The sequence below is a fragment of the Heterodontus francisci genome, chromosome 15, assembly GCF_036365525.1.
Source record: "Heterodontus francisci isolate sHetFra1 chromosome 15, sHetFra1.hap1, whole genome shotgun sequence".
NCBI classification, from domain to species: domain Eukaryota; kingdom Metazoa; phylum Chordata; class Chondrichthyes; order Heterodontiformes; family Heterodontidae; genus Heterodontus; species Heterodontus francisci.
Window position 1 is genome coordinate 34,244,535 of NC_090385.1, and position 24,743 is coordinate 34,269,277.

At 40.0% G+C, this 24,743-nt stretch overlaps 1 protein-coding gene across 1 annotated transcript in view; it reads right to left on the reverse strand.

The window, feature by feature from the left end:
- The window catches only part of thoc2 (THO complex 2), a 183,081-nt gene that overhangs the window by 84,593 nt on the left and 73,745 nt on the right, over positions 1 to 24,743 (reverse strand). Inside the window, exons 12-21 of the mRNA XM_068047366.1 lie at positions 18,931 to 19,126; positions 14,049 to 14,090; positions 11,575 to 11,705; positions 11,383 to 11,484; positions 6,616 to 6,700; positions 5,123 to 5,216; positions 3,469 to 3,549; positions 2,987 to 3,083; positions 2,060 to 2,177; positions 1,063 to 1,242 (exon numbers count right to left, since the gene is read on the reverse strand). Of these exons, the coding sequence (XP_067903467.1) occupies positions 1,063 to 1,242; positions 2,060 to 2,177; positions 2,987 to 3,083; positions 3,469 to 3,549; positions 5,123 to 5,216; positions 6,616 to 6,700; positions 11,383 to 11,484; positions 11,575 to 11,705; positions 14,049 to 14,090; positions 18,931 to 19,126 (1,126 nt within the window). The remainder of the gene's footprint in view (positions 1 to 1,062; positions 1,243 to 2,059; positions 2,178 to 2,986; positions 3,084 to 3,468; positions 3,550 to 5,122; positions 5,217 to 6,615; positions 6,701 to 11,382; positions 11,485 to 11,574; positions 11,706 to 14,048; positions 14,091 to 18,930; positions 19,127 to 24,743) is intronic.

The window sequence follows — 24,743 nt, forward strand, 5'->3', positions numbered from 1 at the left end:
GTGTCACAGGACTTCATGTCACATTTGCAGATGTCTTTAAAGTGGAGACATGGACTATCGGTGGGTCTGATACCAGCGACGAGCTCGCTGTACGATGCGTCCTTGGGGATCCTGCCATCTTCCATGCAGCTCACATGGTCAAGCCATCTCAAGCGCCGCTGGCTCAGTCGGACGTACGTGCTGGGGATGTTGGCCACCTTGAGGACTTCTGTGTTGGAGATACGGTCCTGCCACCTGATGCCAAAGATTCTCCGGAGACAACGAAGGGGAATGCGTTGAGACGTCGCTCTTGGCTGACGTACCTTGTCCAGGCCTCGCTGCCGTAGAGCAAGGTATTGAGGACACAGACTTGAAACACTCGGACTCTTGTGTTCCATGTCAGTGCACCATTTTTCCACACCCTCTTGGCCAGTTTGGACATAGCAGCAGACGCCTTTCCCATGCACTTGTTGATTTCTGCATCAAGAGACAGGTAGGTGAACTCTTGAACCACTTCCAGAGTGTGGTCACCTATTGATTAATTGAGCATTTCTGACATCCTGTCCATGATGTTCTTTTTCTTGAAACCAATGGTTAGGCCAAATTCATTGCAGGCAGCCACAAGTCTGTCAATGAGTCTCTGCAGACACTCTTCCACGTGGGATGTTAATGCAGTATTGTCAGCAAAGAGTTCCCTGATGATGTTATATGTATAATTAAGGATAATGTATGCGACTTGGAGGGGATCTGGGAGGTGATTGTGCCCATATGCATCTGCTGCCCTTGTCCATTTAATCACAGGAGGTTTAGAAGGTGCTGCAGAAGTAGTTCTGGCAAGTTGCTGCAGTGCATTCTCTAGATAGCACACACTGCATGCAATGCAGTGTTGGTGTTTAAGCTAGTGGAAGCGGAGCTCATCAGACTGCTCTGTCCAGGAAATACATAGTACTCTTCAGATAAAACCAATAAGCCTGAAAATAGAATTCCTAAAATAACTGTCAAGCAATTTTGCAATTCCACTCCACACCAAGATTGTTATATACGGATTATTAAACTAATTCATTGCATATTTGTAATGCTCACCTGATCGTACAATTTCCCAACTAATTTGAGATGCTTCTCACCCCCCTCCTGGAAAATAACGCCATTTCTCTGCTGAGCCATCAGGAGACAAAGGGGAAGTGCCAGGTCGTGGTCAAGCAGTGCATCTTTTAGCCGCTGCGATGACTTTTTTGTGTTCCTAATCTGCCCAAAGTAGCCACCCTGAAAACAAGCAAAATTATTTTATGATAAACAAGTTTCCCCCTCCCTCGAATCAAAGAATCACTTGCATGAATTAAAAAACTAAGCTTAATTTTAAACACAAAAAATACCATTGGAATGCAGAATTTAGTAGTTTCTAATTTTAACAAAGGATTTTCCAGCTTTATATGTTACATCAGAGATCTCAACCAAATCAAGACCACAAGTTGGATAGCTGACCTCAAAGTTTTCTCACCCAATAACCAAGTAGAATATACAGCAATATCAATGGGAATGTTCAACTTCTGCCCAAATAATAAACCATTTTCTCTTCCCTTTCCCCTCCAAAATAACTGAAATTTGCCTCGACAATAATGGTTTTCACATGGTACAAGTGGGAAAAATGACATGTACCACATATTTTTAACAATTGAACAGACACCACAAATGGTTCCCTTTAGTAAAATTAATCACATTAAAAAGAATGAAGGTACTTCCAGATGCTACTGCTGCTTAAGCCAACAGAAAAGCAACTTAAATTAGCAAGTGTCACAACCCACCCAAGATTTATATAATTTTTCAATCTGGTTATACAAAGAGAAAAAAAAATACTGTTGGAAACTAACTCCAGGCAGCTGGAGTGTTCCTTTATTATGTTTCTGACACTTAAGTTTACCCTTCTGATTTATTTCAATGCAGAGTGCAGCATACTGGACTCTACGCATCAAGGGATTATTTTTGCCACAACTCAACTGACAGTAGTTTTAGCAAATGTGTCAAAGTTTGGTCAGTCGCACCACACAACCCTTAAAATTTTTAGCAAGTAGAAATGCCTTGCCTCGGCTTTCAACTGCTCTCCACCAGTCATGGCTTCCAATTGCTCAGTTGTCATTTCCTCTGTAATTTCAATACCAGCCATCTTCTGTACCACTTCTTTCAGGATCAGCAAATCAAAACTATAATGAACAAAAAGTGAAGAATAAGTTGAACACAAACATACGAATTCGGAGCAGCAGTAGGCCACTCGGCCCCTCGAGCCTGCTTCACCATTCAATAAGTTCATGGCTGAACTGATGATTCCACATTTCCACCTACCCCAGCTAACCTTTCACCCTCTGACTTATCAAGAATCTATCTACCTCTGCCTTAAAAATATTCAAAGACTCAAATCAAATTTCACTATCTGCCATGGAGGGATTCAAACCCATGTCCCCAGAGCATTAGCCTGGGCTCTAGATTAGTAGTCAAGTGACATTACCGCTACGCCACATTAAAACTAAATATTTACAGTATAAAATTGATTTTAAATCACAAGATTATTTACTCCTACATTTCAGCAATTCATTCAATGCCGGAAAAGGCTAAAAAATACTAACTAGGATTCAGACTGGATTGAGGATGCAGGTATTTGTCTCAGCTTCCTAATCTCATTTTTTTTCACCATGTGGAGATGCCCAAACAATCCAAATTTATCGAGCCAAGACAGCTGATAAGCTGTAGGTCAGTATTTAGCAGAGGGCCAGAACTATAGATGTTTGAGCTGAAATTGGTATTTGGGACAAGTAACACCCACTAAAATTGAGATTTATTTCCTTAATTAAACCACTCCCAGCTTTTTTATTCAAATCAAAATTAAAAATTGCATATACCAGATTGCAGACTAAGGTACATATTTTGTGGATTTCTGTTTGCTCAGAACTTATACTTGCTTAATAATGCAGACAACTTTAAATTAAAGCCCCTGCATTTCCTGCAATAACTATACCTTTTCCCAGCCTTTAGTTGGTTTGCAACATACTGCAGAAGTCCAGTAAGTTCTATTGGATATTTTCTGAAAATCGCACCACAAAAACTTGCCAGACCTGTTCAGAGAAATAGATTCAGGTTTTCATCATAACACTTAAAAAAAAAGCAGGTCTTTGTGTGTTAATACAACGGAAAATGTCTTCAAAATAATAAAAGATGTGAATCTTGAAAGTTGGGAAGTAGTGCTTGGAACATAAGCATATGAATTTGGTGAACCATCTTGAGAAAGAATTTATCTTTAAAGGTTGCAGCTCTCCACCCAAAACTTTAGTCTCTCTTTTTTCATTTTAAGATGACAATCATGTGCTTCCAACATTTAATACACATAATTCCTCAATGTTAGTTAGTTCTGGATCAAGATATTGTTTGAACCTTAAACATAAAATGCAAACAATTAAAAACTTCAAAATAGCAACAAAACCAAATAAAAATTGTACACACTCTGCAACCAGGTTGAGATGGTGGTGTCATCGTGCTTCATCCTCTCTTTCTCGGGATTAGCCAGAGCTTCAATGATGCAATCTTTTCACAAGTTAAAGGAAAACTGTAAACTTGACCTGAAGCAATAACTTATTGATTCTTACATAAAAAAATTGGCGACTGCATAATATTGAAATCTCCCAGCTCAAAGCAATTCCTCATCTTTAAACCCAGAAAGCCAACAATTTACTTTCTATCTTCATAGAAAAATTACATTTCTGGTACTTTTTCCATTGAATAGTGATTTTCTATAGCTGTTACACTGCAGTATAGTGCAATCAAACATGCAAAACAAAACTGCTCCAATTGCAAATGAAAATAATTTTTTTTACATGCTTTGCATGACATGACAAGCACAACAAGATTTAAAGCTGTGGAAATGCTCTAGTTTCAATGTTGGAAAGCAATGAAGGTCTATCAAATTATAATTTTAATTTTTCTGCCCAACTTTCTAACAAAATTAATCAAAGGACAATTGCGTACCTTTATAATAATTGTTTTATCATTTATATTGTAACTGTCGAATTGTTGCCAAGTTTTATTTATTATTGCCTACGTGTTAAAGAATATTTTTTCTTTTGAATTGAGTATCTATTTTTAATTGGTGACATTCCAAAATTCTATCCATTACATTACACCTCATCCAACCCACCAAAGCCGTAAAATATTTCAACAAAAAAAATCCTATTTACCTGAACATAAACCCACCCTCCTTCCCCCCCCCACCAACTGCACTTAATTAAATAGTGTAACACACACTGCTGAGCCTCTGAATATCAAGCTCTGTATGCTTTATAGATTGATTGAAAAGACACTTGACCATAGCTCAGTTAAGAGACATTAAAGTTCCCTGCAAGGTGATTTGCTGAACTGAAGCAGTTCCAGATCACCTCTTGGCTTATGTTAAAATCACACTCCTACTGTTTGCTACAGAGGCACTTTACAGTATGTGGGAATGACTCCTGGAATTTGCATCACCAGCATAGTCTTATTAAGTTAGAATATTATTTCGTGAAATGTGGAAAGCAGTTTCATCAAAAAGGTCTATCTCATTCCTCTGCCCAACACTACTACTGTTTCAAACTAAACAAAAATAGCATTGTTGGGGCGGTGGGGGAGGGGAGGGGCTGGTTGATCTTGAATCCTGGACTTTTGCCTTTCAGAGACATCTCGCACCTGAAGTTCATTTTTAACAGGTGCTCACAGCCCACATCCCATGAATGTATAAAAAATACGCCTTTGTCCACAGGCATGCTTGACTACACAAATCAGATAGGTGTTGGGGAGACTGGAAAATAAGCAAAACCTGATACCGCACAAAAGGAAACAATAATGGATCCCATGAATCTTGCCCATTTAAATCATGCTACAAAGATCCAATACCAAAAACATTTTAAATACACTGCAGAAATACTAAAGGAATCCTATTAAGCTCATCCAACTAAGATAAACAGTTTTTCACAGTTACCAGGGAGAATTCAAACACAAAACAATTTCTGAATAGTCCTTAATTACTCTACATTATTTTTATTAATTGACAAATGAATTCCAAGTATAAACATCATGTTATACCTGATGTTAAAACAATATAAACAAACTGCTTAAAAAAGGATACAAGCCAAGACATCATAGTTCAAGGAAGTGAGGTATTTCAAAGAATCCACAACAGGAGTAATTAGGTTGTCATATTTCTGAATCTGTGATAAAATCTATTAAGAAACAGGTGTGAAAGAGATACACACGATATGGTGACTCGAACAAGAACGGTTGATTATTACAAGAGAGCCTATTATAAATTGAGATACTGGATGCTGTTTACTTTTTAATTGCACACTTGTGACATAAGAGACCAAGAGTCTTCAAACAATGGATACATGTCTTAAATTAAAAGAAATTCATTGCAATTCATTTTATGTAGAAGTATAGTAAAGGGCAATGAATTAAACCGCGGATTTGGAAGTTTACAACTGATAGTTGAACTCAGTGTTAAACACAAATACAAGAAATCCTTGAAGTTCTTTTTATATTGTGCCTTTCACATCCTCAGGAACCCTCAAGTACCTGTCAGACAAAGCCTTTTTTGCAGCAATGTTATAATGTAGACAAATGCAGCAGCCAAATCACACACAGGAAGCTCCCAAAAACAGGAATGAGTTAACTAATCAAATATTCTCCTTGGGTACTGGTTGAAGAACAAACATTGGCTGAAGACAGGGCAGAACTCCCCTGCTCTTACTTGAATAATGCCATCAAAATTTTTCATCCATCTGAGGAGGCAAATGGGTTGGGTTTAATGACTCTCCGAGACAACTGAACCTCCCATAGCACAACACTTTGTCCGTACTCCACTAAACTGTCAGTGTAGATAGTGCTCAAGTCTCCGGACGAGGGCTTGAACCCATGACTTTTGAGTCAAAGGTAAGAGCGCTATCGCCAAGCCAAACACCTTAAAGTGAATTAAACGTACATTGTTCGTGTCAATGCACAAAACTCACTGCTTATTTAATTAATTTCTGGCAGAATCCAAATTTTAGAAAGGGGTATTGGAATTGAAAGTGCATTTGAAGGAATGCAGAAATAATTTTCACCCTTACGATTGCCATTCTTCAAGTTAAGCTTATACATTAAAAAGCATAGCTATCTGGTGAGCAGAGTGGAAAGCAGTGAATGTACAGTAACCATTTAGTTATATTAAACAATTTGCTGCATTTACCAGCTTTGTTTAAAATTAAATTTCAAAATATTTGCAGTGTCAGTGACCTGTGTGCAGTTAGCATACAGTAATAAATTCTGCGATGGGCAAGTCAAGCCAGTGCAAGCAATGAACACTCAGTTCAGATAGATCCGGGACAACGATCTTTCCATAATGCCCAAACTTTAGGAACTGGACTGAGTCTGCCCAAATTGGACGCTTACAACCAGCAGTGAGGGGAATTCTTTCATCCCACAAATACAGCCAGCACTCAAATCTAGATCCCAGAGTTCTACTGATACCTAATTAATGCACACCTAGATCGCCCAAGAACAGCCATTTATACTTTGGCGTTCATCTTGACACATTTAATTTCTATTATCTCATAAGTGGTCACAAAAGAACATAAAACGTACATAATCAAACAGGATTGTTGGATTACTGTGACTCAGCTTTCCAATTTGTCTTCCAGAAGGCTTTACATTTTCCTTAGTCAGTCGCCTGGAAAAGATAACAGCAAAAAATGAAAATATGGTTTTAGTATCATTTCTACATTCATAGCTTGAAAGTTTATATAAAATATATTGCAAAATTATGTTAAAGTCAGCAATTAAAACATCACATTTTAATTAAATGAAAGCTTCTACGTCATGGCAATGGGTAGAAAGGGAGAAAGACTTAAAGCTGGTAACAAACTCATGAAGAAAGCACATTTGTTTGTTTGACTGTTAACTGGAAAGCCAGCTATAAACCCTAACCTGGTATATACATAATTGCAGAATACACTGAACATATAGAAATTACCACTCAAGTATAACAAAATCCAATTTTTCTTTAATGCCCATGTAAAACAGATTCGGGTGTTTCACATGATCAAAAGGTGCACCCTTACATCAGATTTCTAAAAAATAGGGTTTATTTCTGAGACTGGGTGGGGCTTGTTTGGGCCTAATGGCTTTTTCCTGTTCCTAAAATTTCTCAGATTATAAATTCGTGTAAATCTAAAGCATCTTGTACGAAGGCAAATTTCACCTGCACCATATACCAAAGGGCACAGCCCAATGATCCAAATATTAGAGCTGATTCAACACATATGGCCAACAAAAAAATAACCAGTGGGTACAAAAGATAATGGCTCAGTCTTCCAGTGCAAGAATAATACAGCACAACCACGGTCTACCCCAACTCAAACTCGTTAAACGCATTCACAATTTTGTAAAGGGTGTCATCTGCATGTTAGGGACAGGTCAGCTCTAGGAGTGTTTCAGCATCAGCACCTTCTCCCATCCTGATCTGTCCCACCACCACTCAGTCGAAGGTTTCTTGAGGCTCATAGGTTCAAAAACAGTATTTTTTTTTATTCGTTTGTGGGATATGGGTGTCGCTGGCTAGGCCAGCATTTATAGCCCATCCCTAATTGCCCTAGAGAATGATGGTGAGCTGCCTTCTTGAACTGCTGCGGACCTTGGGGTGTAGGTACACAAACAGTGCTGTTAGGAAGGGAGTTCCAGGATTTTGACTCAGTGACAGTGAAAGACGGCTATATAGTTCCAAGTCAGAACGGTGTGTGGCTCGGAGGGGAACTTGCAGGTGGTGGTGTTCCCATGTAACTACTGCCCTTGTCCTTCTCGGTGATACAGGTCATGGGTTTGAAAGGTGCTGTCGAAGCAGCCTTGGTGAGTTGCTGCATTGCATCCTGTATTTGGTACACAGTGCTGCCAATGTGCATCGGTGGTGGAGGGAGTGAATGTTGAAGGTAGTGGATGGGGTGCCGACCAAGCGGGCTGCTTTGGCCTGGATGGTGTCGAGATTCTTGAGCGTTGCTAGAGCTGCACACATCCAGGCAAGTGGAAAGTATTCCATCACACTCCTAACTTGTGCCTTGTAAATGGTGGACAGGCATTGGGGAGACAGGAGGCAGGTTTATTAGCTGCAGAACTCCCAGCCTCTGACCTGCTCTTGTAGCCACAGTGTTTATATGGTTGGTCCAGTTCAGTTTCTGGTCAATGGCAACCCCCAGGATGTTGTTACTTGGGGATTCTGTAATGGTAATGCCATTAAACGTCAAGGGGAGATGGTTAGATTCTCTCTTGTTTGAGATGGTCATTGCCTGGCACTCGTGTGGCGCGTATGTTACTTGCCACTTATCAGCCCAAGCCTGGATGTTGTCCAGGTCTTGCTGCATACAGGCATAAGCTGCTTCAGTATCTGAGGAGTCGCAAATGGTGCTGAGTCTTCAGCTCTGATGGGAGATGGGAACAGGAATCATCAAAATGTAATCAATTCCCTCCAGGATGAAATATCTTTATGTCGTCATTGTCGACAGGAATAGTGCCGGAAGACTGGAGGATAGCAAATGTTGTCCCCTTGTTCAAGAAGGGGAGTAGAGACAGCCCTGGTAATTATAGACCTGTGAGCCTTACTTCGGTTGTGGGTAAAATGTTGGAAAAGGTTATAAGAGACAGGATTTATAATCATCTTGAAAAGAATAAGTTCATTAGCGATAGTCAGCACGGTTTTGTGACGGGTAGGTCGTGCCTCACAAACCTTATTGAGTTTTTCGAGAAGGTGACCAAACAGGTGGATGAGGGTAAAGCAGTGGATGTGGTGTATATGGATTTCAGTAAGGCGTTTGATAAGGTTCCCCACGGTAGGCTATTGCAGAAAATACGGAAGTATGGGGTTGAAGGTGATTTAGAGCTTTGGATCAGAAATTGGCTAGCTGAAAGACAACAGAGGGTGGTGGTTGATGGCAAATGTTCATCCTGGAGTTTAGTTACTAGTGGTGTACCGCAAGGATCTGTTTTGGGGCCACTGCTGTTTGTCATTTTTATAAATGACCTGGAAGAGGGTGTAGAAGGGTGGGTTAGTAAATTTGCGGATGACACTAAGGTCGGTGGAGTTGTGGATAGTGCCGAAGGATGTTGCAGGGTACAGAGGGACATAGATAGGCTGCAGAGCTGGGCTGAGAGATGGCAAATGGAGTTTAATGCGGAAAAGTGCGAGGTGATTCACTTTGGAAGGAGTAACAGGAATGCAGAGTACTGGGCTAATGGGAAGATTCTTGGTAGTGTAGATGAACAGAGAGATCTTGGTGTCTAGGTGCATAAATCCCTGAAGGTTGCTACCCAGGTTAATAGGGCTGTGAAGAAGGCATATGGTGTGTTAGCTTTTATAAGTAGGGGGATCGAGTTTCGGAGCCACGATGTCATGCTGCAGCTGTCCAAAACTCTGGTGAGACCGCACCTGGAGTATTGCGTGCAGTTCTGGTCACCGCATTATAGGAAGGATGTGGAAGCTATGGAAAGGGTGCAGAGGAGATTTACTAGGATGTTGCCTGGTCTGGAGGGAAGGTCTTACGAGGAAATGCTGAGGGACTTGAGGTTGTTTTCGTTGGAGAGAAGGAGGAGGAGAGGTGACTTAATAGAGACATATAAGATAATCAGAGGGTTAGATAGGGTGGATAGTGAGAGTCTTTTTCCTCGGATGGTGATGGCAAACACGAGGGGACATAGCTTTAAGTTGAGGGGTGATAGATATAGGACAGATGTGAGAGGTAGTTTCTTTACTCAGAGAGTAGTAGGGGTGTGGAACGCCCTGCCTGCAACAGTAGTAGACTCGCCAACTTTAAGGGCATTTAAGTGGTCATTGGATAGACATATGGATGAAAATGGAATAGTGTAGGTCAGATGGTTTCACAGGTCGGCGCAACATCGAGGGCCGAAGGGCCTGTACTGCGCTGTCATGTTCTAATTCTAATCTTTCACTTTCAAAAGGCCTCAATCGGGTTCCACCAAGGCCTTAAATTGGGTACAACTTATAAAGGTGTAACCCATGAATTCAGTATTGCCCTGGAACATAGTAGACACTCCATGTAAAAATGGCTGTCTAGAAAAATAAAAAATGGGTTCCATTTCACAAATCTCACTGGTGCCCGTCAATCCATCCTACATTCCAGGTAAGAATTTTGGTCCCACTACTCCTTGAAAATATTTCATACATGCATTTTAAATAATATTGCAAAAAATTATTTGAAATATCAGGTCGAACATCAGAAAACTGTGTAGCTTTTAGTTGCAGAGGAGTTAGGAAGTGGAAATAGTAACTTGAATCAGAAAATATCAGCTTATGGTCGAAAATTTCACTGTGTATCTACACAGTAAGTTTACCATATTAATCTGACTGTGGTATAACCAGTGTTTTTAACTTTCTCTGCAGCAAACCAGTGCCTTTACAGTTACAGGTGTACAATCTGTAACTCTCATGCCTTGGGCCTCCCTTCTACTTGAGTTACCCTATTAGGTTTCAGCATGAGTTCACATGACTCCAATTTTCCATGACTTTTCCACTTGGGAAAAATCCTGCACTTGAAACTGTTTACCTGATAATACAGAAAAGTTTAACCAAATTCAACTTAAAGATTACATGTCTCAACATGGTACTTAAGACTTACTTTTGTTTTAGCACTACATTAAATTGAAATTGAAATAAAATCTGAACCATAATTACTACTGTTACTCTATAGTGATCTGCTATTTATCGTTACAAAGCATACAAAAATAATTAACTTCTTAAAATTCTTTTAACTCATGCATAAATTTTGGCAAATTAAAGCAGAACTGGAAGAGAAAGAAGAACTTAATTTTATATAGAGCCTTCGGTGAAGAATAAATGTTTTCCAAGATACCAGGAGAGCTCTGCCGATCTTTTGTCAAGTAGTGCCTCGGGATTTTTATGCCTACCTGAACAGGCAGATGAGGCCTCATATATGCTACTGACATAGGGATCATCACACCAAAGTATTCAGCAAAAACACCACTCAAACAAACAGAAAACCATTGACATCGCAAGTCAGAGAGAAATTTCAGTTATTGAAAGAGGACTCCTCGTAACCCTTTTTCAAAATCCAAGTATCTTTATGCTTTTAATAATCTTGTCACAAAGCAATGAAGTTGTGCAGCTTAATCCCTACATTCTGGTAACCAGCACATCAGAAAGAAAACTCAATTTATCATCAGTCTCCATGAAGGGCTTTGCAATAATCCAAGGGTTTAAAAATGAACAGGTTTTCTCAGGGAAAAACTTGTTAAATTTTCTCATCCCTAGCATATGATAGAATTAGCAAATTTTGTAATGAGCTTTGCTCCAGATCACTTATTTGAATATAAAATATAAATACTTACTTCATAATATACTTGGCCCTGTCAATTGTCTGAGCTTTGACTTTAACCAGCAGAGGATGGCTACTGTAGGTGTCATTTTTCCACTGTCCATACAAACGATACCTTAAAACAATATACTTAAGTGTTAAGCAGCCACAATCTAACTATACGGGAACAGATCAATACATTTGAATGTTCTTCCAAGATATTCACCTATACTGGTAAGGAAACGTTTTCAACATTCCCCAAAGCTCTTCTGACATACATGCGTTGGAGTCCATTAAAGTGAGGGAAGGCAGCAACACCTGATCTGCAATACTGAGGAAACAGCTCACAAGCTGTTCCTGCAGAGTTAAAGAGTTACATGGTTAATGCTCGAGAATAGTTCCTTTAAGATCAAGTTCATGTATTGTACAATTGAATATCTAACATATCCCACATTCAATCTGCCAACCAACATCAAATGGCATTTTCAACGATGAGTCAGCCAAACTAAATACTTCAGCAAGCAATGTTTCTACCCTTCTAATGTTGCAAGACACTTCCGTAAATAACAATAGGAACTCTAAGTTACTGGCATTAGAATAGTTTGATATGAAGTTAAAAACTGAGAACAGTGTAGTATTCCACAATGCTCAACAACTGTCTGAGCACCTCAGAGGGTACTTAATTGGAAACAATTTATTCTTCCAATGAGGAAGATGTGAACTAGCAACTTAAATCATATAAAGATCTTGACAACTAAAATACCCAAGAATTCTGTTAGTATTTACTGCAATAAAATGTTTACATTATGTAAATAATTCACTATGACCTGTCATAACACACAGCAAAATTGATACAAACCCTTTCTGACTGCCTGAGACATATTAGCATTTGCCACTGAAGAGCTACTTTGTTTCTAGGACAGCTTAAATGTTTATTCTAAAGAAGTAATAAGAATGCATATCAATGCCAGGACCAAAATTTAACTCAGTAACTTTGCTCTGTGCAACATTCTATCTGATGACACTAAACCACATGTATAGTTCGATGTTCTATTTCCAAGATACAGTGCCAGTCGACAGTTAAGATTTAGCCAAAACACTGAAGTCCAAGTCAGGGAAGGTCCTGCTCAAATTACAGTTACAGTGCTCATCACATTGCATTGCTTAAGGTTACATTGAGTGATTTGAACAATGAAGTTACACTGAAGACTAGCAAACACTATTACATTCAAATAAAAGGTTTTCCATCTGTTACTTTAAGAGGACAGCAGGGTATTAACTAATTTTAATTAACAGATTCATGTCTAGATTAAAACACATGATAAGGAATTTCATCTAAACGTTTTCATATTTTAGTTGAATCCAACAACTTAAATATAACATTGGTAAACTGGTTATAAAAATTCCCTAGTCATTTCTTTAACCCACTGTATCGTGAACTCAAAAAAGAAAGTTTCAACTAACCGAGGCCAACGGTCACAATGTAATACTGAGGGAGTGCTGATCTGGTGGAGACGCTGTCTTCTGAATGAGACAATAACTTATATTTATATAGTACCTTTAACCTAACATCCCAAAGAGCTTTACAGGGGCATTATAAAACCAAGTACGACACCAAGCCACAAAAGGAAATATTAAGTCAAATGACCAAAAGAGAGGTTTTAAGGGCTGTCAAAGGAGGAAAGCGAAGTGGAAAGGCGGTGAGGTGGAGGGGGGGTATTCCAGAGCTTGGAGCCTAGGCAACTGAAGGCGCAGCCACCAATGGTAGAGCAATTAAAGTCAGGGATGCACAACAGGCTCGAATGAGAGGAGTGCAGATATTTTGGGAGGGTTGTGGGGCTGCAGATTAGAGATAAGGAGGGGGAAGGCCATGTCGGGACTAGAAACAAGGATGAAAATTTTAAAATCAAGTCATTGCTTGACCGAGAGCCAACGCAGGTTAGCGAGCAGAGGGGTGATAGGATAAACGGGACTTGGTGCGACAACAGGTGGATGTAAAAGATCCCATGGCACCATTTGAAAACGAGAAGGGGAATTCTCCCCAGTATCATTTATGCCTTAACCAACATTACTAAAATTATCCAGTCACTGATTTCATTGCTGATTGTGGAACTTTGCTGTGTGCAAATTGTTGGCATAGTTCCTAAATTACAACAGCAACAACACTTCAAAAGTACTTGATTGGCTTTAAAGCACTTTTGATACCCTGAAATACTATATGAATGCTAGTTCTTTTCCTGGAAAATTTCTAACCCAGCAGTCGAACATGAACTGCAAAGTGAATAGCTCAACAAATAAGTTTATCATAATCCCAGAGGAGTCAAAGCAATGATGTTAAATTGTAGCCGCCTCTGGTCATCCCACATCAAACTATAACTGGTGGTTCCAGCGATTTCACATTTTTGCTGCATCACCAAGCTATTGCTACAATTGCACCACCAGTGACAACTATACTATCAAACAATACTGTCGACCAATTAAGCTTGATGTAATACTGTCCAGAATATTGAAGTTACGTGAAAATAGATTTCAGTGGCAAAGTAAATAGTAAAGCATCCTGAACAAAATACAGGTCAACCTGTTTCTCAAAGAAACCCAGTTGGATGAAAATATATAATCATGATATATAAATTTGATACACACAATGCAATAGCAGGAAATGTCCAGTAATCTGATCTCCAATGAATTCTGGAAACTTACCATTCTTTCCCTGTCATCCGGTTTACCTCCATCTGATGAATGCTGGAAAAGCACAAAAAAATGGCTTAATTCTGTAATGTAGTGTAGTGGTGACTTCACCTTTAAGAAACCATACCTTGAAGAGATGAGGCCACTAATGCAACTGATGACATCAGACATCAAAAAGGAGACATTACTTTGGAACACACTCAGCACATGGTTGGCAGAGAACACACACGCACTATAAAGACTTGAACCAGAGATTGTGCAATGTCGATAATTAAGACAATAAATAGCGTCTGTGTTGAATCCGAATATACACTCTGCAGTTATCATTTAATGAAGACTTATTGTCTCTCGAGATAAGGAGGCCAAAGTAGGAGGAGGAGGACACAGCACAACATTACAAACTCCAGTATTTAACCTAGAGCTCAAAAATGACCTGGTCAGTCCCAATCACTACTGCAACCCAATTATCAGCTTTACAGGTAAACACAGAGACACAAGAACAAAGTAGCACACTAATAGCAAATACAATATGTTCAAGCATCTGTGGAGAGAGAAGCAGAGTTAACGTTTTACGTCAGTGACCTTTCATCAGAACTGACCTGAAATATTAACTCTGCTTCTCTTTCCACAGATGCTGCCAGACCTGATGAGTATTTCCAGCACTTTCTGTTTTTATTTCAGATTTCCAGCATCTGCAGTATTTTGCTTTTATTACAATAGGTTCAAGTTCATTTTGATTAACTTGTCTTTTTTTGGGGGGGGAAAAAAATCTATTTTCTTCACTGATTTTTCCAATATCAAATCTCATCACAATCCTCAGTACTATTTTGTCTCGTGTCCTTTGAAACATCACAAAGAAAACTACAGGACTTGCCAAGATGCAGGATATCACACATCACCCATCATTAGTAATTTTTTACTGATTTTTCTGACCTACTTTGAAGGCAAGTGGTAAATATGTAACAACCAATGCATTCAGAACAAAACAAGAAGCAGCACAAGTTTTGCCGTGACTAAGTTTCATTACTGCACTGACAACTCAGTATCAAAATAGCAACAACCTTGTCTGTATATATACCATAATCTCAGTATCATAACTTCATTTATTAGATATGCCACAATTCCAAGATTTTCAAATCTGAATATTTAAGAGCAGGCTTAATTTTAAATCAAACTGCTTAAACTGCATTAAACAAGAAATGTAGCTAAAATCAGCTTGAGGTGTATTGTTCTCATGTTAGTTGGAGCATAGCAGCATTCACGATAAGTAACCAATGTTTGGAAAGGGTTTGTTTATTACTAACAGACGAATTAGGAGCACAAGTAGGCCATTAGGCCCCTCTAGCCTGCTCTGCCATTCAATATGATGGCTGATGTTTGTGTCTCGAGTTCCACACTCTCATCTACCCCGATAACCGTTGATTCCCTTGCCTAACAAGAATCAATCAACCCCCGCTTCAAAATTATTCAATGGCCCTGCCTCCACCACCTTCTGAGGCAGAGTGTTCCAAAGTCGCACAACCTTCTGAGAGCAGAAATTTCTGCCCTGAAAATGCAACCCCTAATTTTGAAACAGTGCCCCCTAGTTCTGGACTCCCCCACAAGAGGAAGCATCCTATTCACATTCACCTTGTCAAGACCATTCAGGATCTATTTCAATCAAGTCTCCCCTCACTATTCTAAACTCCAGTGAAAACAAGCCCAGTCTGTCCAACCTTTCCTCATAAGACAACCCGCTCATTCCAGGTATCAATCCAGTAAACCTCCTCTGAACCACCTCCAATGCAATCATATCCTTCCTTAAATGAGATCAAAACTGCACACAGTATTCAAGATGTGATCTCACCAATGTCCTGTATAACTGAAGCACAACATCCTTACTTTTATTTTCAATTCCTCTCGTAATAAAGGATAGCATTCCATAAGCCTTCTTTATTACTTGCTGTACCTGCATGCTAACTTTTTGTGACTCATGCACTGGAACACCTATACCCCTCTGCACTTCAGAGTTCTGCAGTCGTTCTCCATTTAAGTAACACTCTGCTTTTTTATACTTCCTGCCAAAGTGAACAACTTCACATTTTCCTACATCAAACTCCATCTGCCAGGTTTTTGCCCACTCACTCAACCTATCTATAATCGGTCTGCAACTCCTAATGTCCTCTTCACAACATACTTTCCTACCTATCTTTGTGCCATCGGCAAAGTTAGCTACGATGCCATCAGTCTCCTCATCTAAGTCACTAACATAAACTGTAAAAAGTTGAGGCCCCAGCACAGACCCCTGCGGGACTCCACTTGTCACATCCTGTTGCTCAGAAAAGGACTCATTTATGCACATTCTGTTTTCTGCCAGCCAGCTACCCTTCTTTTTATGCTCATATGTTACCCACTACACCATGAGCTCCTACTTTACGCAGTGACCTTTTATGTGGCACCTTGTCAAATGCCTTCGGGAAATCCAAGCAGAGTACGTCAACGGGCTCCCTTTTATCCACGGCAAATGGTACTCCTTCAAAGAACTCAATTAACTGGTTAAACATAATCTCCCTTTCACAAGGTCATACCGACTGTTCTCGATTACCTTGAGTTTTTCTAAGTGCCCAGCTATAGCTTCCTTAATGACCAATTCTAACACCTTCCCCACAACAGACTCCAAACTAACTGGCCTATCGTTAGCTGTTTCTGCATCCCCCCCCCCACTTCAATAGAGGGGTTATATTTGCTATCTTCCAGTCTGACAGAACCATTCCAGAATCTAGCCTGCTCAATACAGTGGCGCAGTGGTTAGCACCGCAGCCTCACAGCTCCAGGAACCCGGGTTCGATTCTGGGTACTGCCTGTGTGGAGTTTGCAAGTTCTCCCTGTGTCTGCGTGGGTTTTCCCCAGGTGCTCCGGTTTCCTCCCACAGCCAAAGACTTGCAGGTGATAGGTAAATTGGCCATTGTAAATTGCCCCTAGTGTAGGTAGGTGATAGGGAATATGGGATTACGGTAGGGTTAATATAAATGGGTGGTTGTTGGTCGGCACAGACTCGGTGGGCCAAAGGGCCTGTTTCAGTGCTGTATCTCTAAATAAAATTTAAAAAAAATAAAAATAAAATACTGATCTACCTCCTAGACGAGTAACCCAGTTCACTTCAGCTAGCTCAGCTTTCATGCCCACGTAGTTGCCCTTATTCAAGTTTAAAATACTACTCTTAGATCCACTCCTCTCTCTTTCAAAGTGGATGTAAAATTCAATCATTTTGTGTGGTCGCTGCTACCTAGCGATGCCTCGACTTTGAGGTTCTTAATCGTCACATTACACAATACCAAGTCTAATACAACCTGCTCTCTGGTTGGTTCCAGAACGTGCTGCTCCAAGAAACTATCTCAAAAGAATTCTATGAACTCCTCACCCAGGCTACTACTGCCAATCTGATTTTTCCAGCCCAACAAGTTTATAGCCCAACAAATAGAACTCGGAACAACATAAATAGAGCTGCATTATCCACTGCAACACACAAACTACACCACAGACTCCGAAGAACAGGTACAGTATCTAAAAACAAATCTTTTCAAAATTTGATATGTTCAGAAGTGAAAATTCTGTGCAACTACTGGCCTGTCTTCAAGTTAAAAAAAAGCACTATTGGCAGCAAACTCAATGTCTTTGCTGCACTCATCATTTAACATATGGCAAAAAAAAAATGTAATGAAAACTAAGGGAGTCACCCAAAATGGTTGTTCTACGAATAGACTATTTGCATATGCTTCAATCCTTCACAAGCAGCAAACTATTTTATCCTAAAACAAATTTTACTGCAATTTATCTTGCATACCTACTTAATGCATTGATAAGGTACATCTGAATTAAATCTACAGATAGCTGAATGACCTGTACATTGCAGCAATTACTTTTTAATACTCAAAGTTAATTCAAATAGTTTACCCTCATTTGCTGTTAAATTTGGCAAGACTGAATAAATATTAAGCAATAAACTGCACTAAAATGAGTGGCATTAAAGTAATAAAATTATTTGTTGTTTGTGCCATGCTATGCAAACTGAATTGTTAGAAAACGAGCCAGGAAGGTATTAGTTTCAGTAAAATTGACAGCAGTCTTAAGGTTCACTATGTTTCAAATAGCTGGACTTCACATTTCAGACTCATAGCAATTGCTGCACACTGGGCTCCATGACCTTTCATTCCTATTTTGCTTCATCAGCACCTTTGTCTGAACCCTCAATTTTATCTTTAAGTATCCCATATACACTGCGCCACGCCCCAAAAATTTAATACAGAAGTTACATTAATAGTTCCTTAATTATTGGACATGTTCTTTCCATTCAGTTTAGTTTATGAGCATGTGAATACATTCTTGCCATCACCTCCATTGTTTATAAACCTAGTCAACCTTGCACTGTATCGCTTTAAAAAAAAAATACAATCATAGAATGATTACAGCACAGAAGGAGGCCATTCAGTCCATCATGTCTGTGCTGGCTCTCAGCAAGAAGCAAGTCAACTCATATCACTCCCTAGCCCTTTTGTTCTCCCTCAAATGTTCTCTCTCCAGGTGCTTATTGAATTTCCTTTCAAATTGAAAGTGCCTCCACCTCACTCTCAGGCAGCACATTCCAGACCCTAACCACGTGCAATGTGAAAAAGGTTTTCCTCATGCCACCATTGGTACTTTTGCCCATCACCACAAAAGACTCAAATGTCCCGACGTGAGAAAAAAAATATGAAAATATAAGGGTTTTTCTGGTCAAACAGCAAAAAAAGTCACTCCTCTAAATTTACTGGACTTTAAAGCAGATATAAAACTACAGCACATACAAAGGAATTTAGAACAATGATATACAGAAGATATATGAGCTGCCCATAATTTGCATATAGTTCACACCCACCTCTTTCATAAACGCCTTTCCTATACGGACCACCTTAGCAAACAAGATGGGGTCATGCCATAGGTGAGGGCCAAGGTAGCACAGCATGCTGAAAACTTCTTTTCTTAAGTCTTCAAATGTTTCTATTGGTTTTGGAGCTCTTTCATTTCTAAGCGATAGAATTACAGCTCCCTTGGCACCCTTGGGCACACCAACTCTGCAAATAAAATTTGAAGTTCTTATACAAATACAAGTCAAGTTGAATTGACAACTGCTTGACGTTAACAAAATCTACTAAAAGGAACACTTTTATGAACTTGTGTAAATATCAGGCTGCAGCGGATCCCAAATATTCGTGGACACGTTCAGTGAATAAAATGTTTGATATATTTAAGTTTCATTAGCATTCCTGCTGAAGCAGAGTCCATAAATTATTTTAAAGGCAATCAGATAGTTCCATGAAATATAATACTAAAAGAAAATGGACAACAAACACAAGAGTGATTAGATTAGTGGTTTATGTGGGAAATAAAGCACCAGCACAAACTAGTTGCTGCAATCGAACATTCTACTGTTCCACGAAACAACAATTTCCATGGTTAACTCCTTGGCTGCCATGCAGAATATTAATTCTTCTCCAATATTTCAAATATTACTTAAAAACTGTAGTTTTGAAATACTTTCCACTCAAGATTGTCAGATCGCTGATGGAGATCTGACAACGATTTAATTCTTCAAAAGATGCTATCAGTCAAACTTTTGACATTTCAACAAAACATTTAATTATATATCAACCAGTTTAGAGGAATGCTTCCCAATGTCGAAATACATATTAAGCTTTTACAGCAAAGCAACTCTGCCTGCTTTGGTTTTGAAGACTTGGTTGAACTCTCTAAACTTCAATGTTATTTTCTCCCTTCCTATTTCTCTGAAAAGCTCAGTAATTGGTCCCACTCCAATAGTCCAACGGTTACACAAAAATGGTGTAGAGTCGATAGTTACCAATTTTTCTCAACATTCTTTAGAAAGCAAACAGGTATAAATAAATTAGTTTCATCAAGAACTACAGGACCGTATCTTCCTCTGGTAATGCCTGGAGATTGATTGAGGATTTTCCATCCTGGTTTAATTGGAATTCTAAGACAGCTTTTGGCCATCTGCTGTATTTCCTAGCAACACTGAGGTTAGCATTTACATAAATACATTCCACCTGTGGATACAAGAGGCTTATGAAAGTCCAATAAATTATTTGCAGTTAGCTCTAAAAGGGTTAATATACTGGCTTTCAAACCTATGCTTATTTTAGTATCAAAGTTAGCCTGCATTTACTGACTGCTGTTAAAAGAAAATATGTATTTTGCATGACATTGCTTATGCGGAGTCAGAAAATACGCTAAATGGTAGGTGTACTGTACCATGTAAAGTACAAATGTATGAGACTAAGTCAGACATCTTTGGAGTTTGCTCAGGTGAAAGGTCACCTCATGGGTCTATGTGATGGGGAAGAGGAGGAGCGAAACAAAATGAAGGTGACAGAGGCTGGAGGTCCATTTATTTATTTACTGCCAACTCAAAACAGGGGAATAAAAAAATCATCTGTTGCAGCATAAATAAAAACTTCTTATTTTCTTAATTCATCAACAGACAAATGCCACTGGGGGTGCCAACATGCAGCAGCCTCTTATGAAGCAGCTAAAATTATTTCACTACTTTTTCCTTCTAACACATTAAACTTAGGTTGGATCATCAGCATCAACAACTGGCATTTATATATTTCCGAGCTGTACTGCGGCTACTATTTACAGAAATACACTACTTGGTGCCTTTGGGTACAGGAGGGTTATGATTTTAGTGTAGAAAAACCAAGGTGCTTCAGAAAAGCATAATCAAACAAAAATGGACGCCAAGCCAAGAGAGAAGTCATCAGAAAAAATGAAGTGAAAGAAGTGGAGCTGAAGGTGGGTCTTAATGGAGAGATGGGGGTAAAGGGATATGAACATACGAATTAGGAGGAGCAGGCCACTCAGCCCTTGGAGCCTGCTCCGCCATTCAATAAGTTCATGGCTTAACTGATTACTTCACATTTCCACGTACCCCCTATAACCTTCCACCCCCTTGGTTACCAAGAATCTATCTACCTCTGCCTTAAAAATATTCAAAGACTCTGCTTCCACCGTCTTTTGAGGAAGAGAATTCCAAAGACTCACGACCCTCTGAGAAAAAATTTCTCCTCATCTGTCTTAAATGGGCGACCCCTTATTTTTAAAAGTGACCCCTAGTTCTAGCTGCTCCCACAAGGGAAAACATCCTTTCCACATCCACCTTGTTAAGACCCCACAGGATCTTGTATGTTTCATAGAATCATAGAGTCATACAGCATAGAAACAGGCCCTATGGCCAGTGTCCATGCTGCCCATAATGCCTATCTATACTAATCCCACCTGCCTGCATTAATTCCATATCCCTCTATGCCTTGCTCAATCAAGTTGCCTCTTACTCTAAATTCTAGCAGATACAAGCCTAGCCTGTCCAATCTTCCCTCATAAGAAAGCCCGCCCATTCCAGTTATTAGTCTAGTAAACCTTCTCTGTACTGCCTCCAATGCATTTACATCCTTCCTTAAATAAGGAGACCAGTACTGTACACAGTACTCCAGATGTGGTCTCACCAATGCCCTCTATAGTTGAAGCATAAGCTCCTTACTTTTGTATTCAATTCCCCTCGCGATAAACAACAACATTCTATCAAACTTTCCTAATCACGTGCTGTACCTGCATACTAGCCTTTTGCGATTCATGCATGAGGACACCCAGAGTTCCTCTGCATCTCAGAGCTCTGCACTCTCTCGCCATTTAGATAATATGCTGCTTTTTTATTCTTCCTGCCAAAGTGGACAATTTCCCACTTTACTCCATTTGTCAGGTCTTTGCCCACTCACTTAACCTATCCGTAATCCCTTTGCAGCCCCCTCATGTCCTCTTCACAAGTTACTTTCTTACCTATCTTCTTGTCATCAGCAAATGTAGCAACCATACCTTCGGTCCCTTCATCTAAGTCAATTAAATAAATTATAAAAAGTTGAGGACCCAGCACAGATCCCTGTAGTACACCACTCGTCACATCTTGCCAACCAGAAAATGACCCATTTATGCCTACTCTCTGTTTCCTGTTAGCTAGCCAATTTTCTACCCATGCCAATATGTTACCCACTACAACATGAGGTCTTATTTTCTGCAATAACCTTTGATGTGGCACCTTATCAAATGCCTTCTGGAAATCTAAGTACAATACATCCACCGGTTCCGCTTTATCCACAGCACATGTGACTCCCTCAAAGAACTCGGCGGCACAGTGGCGCAGTGGTTAGCACCGCAGCCTCACAGCTCCAGCGACCCAGGTTCAATTCTGGGTACTGCCTGTGTGGAGTTTGCAAGTTCTCCGTGTCTGTGTGGGTTTTCGCCGGGTGCTCCGGTTTCTTCCCACAGCCAAAGACTTGCAGGTTGATAGGTAAATTGGCCATTATAAATTGCCCCTAGTATAGGTAGGTGGTAGGGACAGGTGTGGATGTGGTAGTAATATGGGATTAGCGTAGGATTAGTATAAATGGGTGGTTGATGGCCGGCACAGACTCGGTGGGCCAAAGGGCCTGTTTCAGTGCTGTATCTCTAAATAAACAAATAAACTCCAATAAATTGGTTAAAAATGATTTTCCTTTCACAGAACCATGTTGACTCTGCCCGATTACCTTGAATTTTTCTAAATGTCCTGCTCTACTGTCTTTAATAGCTTCTAACATTTTCCTTGAGCAAATGTTAAGCTAACTGGCCTGTAGTTTCCTGCTTTGTCTCCCTCCATTTTTGAGTATAGGAGTTACATTCGCTATTTTCCAATCTAACGGAACCTTCCCCAAATCTAGGGAATTTTAGAAAATTAAAACAATCGCATCAACTATCTCACTAGCCACTTCTTTTGACACCCTAGGATGAAGTCTATCAGGACCTGGGGATTGGTCAGCTCGCAGCTCCAACAATTTGTTCAGTACCACTTCCCTGGTGTTTGTAATTTTCTTGAGTTCCTCCCTCCCTTCCATTTCCTGACTGAAAGCTAATACTGGGATGTTACTTGTATCCTCAATAGCGAAGACCAATGCAAAATATCTAAAATATTAGGAAGGGAACCCAGAGTGTGGACCTGGAGACCAAAACATCCAGTTAATGACTGCAGCACAGGGAGTGGTCAAAGTCAACGGAATTTCAGAGTTCTCGGTGGGCTGTAGGGGTGAAGGAGGTTCTAGACAGAGAGAATGGAAAGTCCGTGAAGGGAATGAAACATGATAATTTTGCATTTGAGGAACTAGGAGCCAAGGCAGATCAGCAAGAACAGGGGTGATGGGTTTGCTGGACTTGGTGGGTGATAGGATATGGTTTGCAGAATACTAAATGAGCTGAAGTTTACAGACATGGCAGATAGGAGGCCAGTCAAGAGAGCATTAAAAAACAGTCAAATCTGGAAGTTACGAATGCATGGATGAAGATTTCAGCAGATGGGCTGAGACAGGACCAGAGGCAGGCAATGTTAGAGGTGGAAGTAGGCTCTCTTTGTGATGGAGAATGTGGGGTTATAAGCTCAGCTTTGTGTCAAATCTGACTCTAAGATTGTCAACAGTCTTGTTCAACTTGACAGCAGCTATGAAGGTGGATGGAATCAATGGTAAGGGTATGGAATTTGTGGCGGGGCTGAAGACGATAGCTATGGTCTTCCAAATATCAACTGCAGAAAACCGATCATCCAAGATTGGATGTCACATAAGCAGTCTGAAACAGGAGGGATCAAGAGAGGTAGGGGAGAAAAAGAGCTGCATGTCACAAGCACAAATGAAGTTGACCCTGTGCCTTCAGGTATCTCACCAAGAAGCAGCATATAGATGTGTAAGGAGAGGGCCAAGGGGACTCCAGAAGTAATAGGGCAGAAGAGGGAAGAGAAGCTATTGGTGGAAATGACCTGACTACAAATTGGATTGTTAAGAGTGGAGCCCAGCTAGGCTACTCTGCTGGACAATGGAGAAGCATTGGAGGAGGATGGTATGTTCAGCCATATGAAAGGCTGCATAGAAGTCTAGGAGAACAAGCACTGATAGTGCATCAGTCAGAGGTTCATTTGTGATTCTGATCAGGTCTGTTTCAATGCTGTGGCAGGAATGGATAAAAGAAATTCAAACATGGAATTTCAAGCAGGAAGGATAGATTTAGGAGACGACAACATATTCAAGATTTTGGAGAGAAAAGGGAGGTTGGACAGAAAGCTGTTGCTTGCAAGGTCAGAGCTGAGGGTGGGTTTTTGAAGAGGGAGCTGACAACAATTGTTTGCAAAGGGAGGGAGACAGTACCCGAGGAGAGGAAACCATTTACAATGACAGCAATTATGGAGACCAGTAAAAGAACTTGGGAGCTCATTAGTTTAGTGGGAATGCAGCCCAGGAAGCAAGAGTTGGGTCTAATGGACAAGCTGAGCTTGGAGGGGGCATTCAGGGACATAGATAAAGGCACAGTGCTAGGGCAGGATTGAGCCACAATTAATTAATTTATTTATCGATCAACTCATTACTGCTATTAAAAAAAAATTGCTGAGAGGTTTTACTCACACTGAATAAGTTGCTGACTCGAACCAGGACTGACTCGCTGAAGAAAAATAAACCACTTGGAGAACCAATGGGGGAGCTAATAACATTACCAATTAACTAATTAAAGTACAATAAGAAAATGCAAGGCTAAAAATAATGCTTTTCTCTGTGGCAGATGGATATGACAGACTCAGTGAACAATATGGTCAGAGAA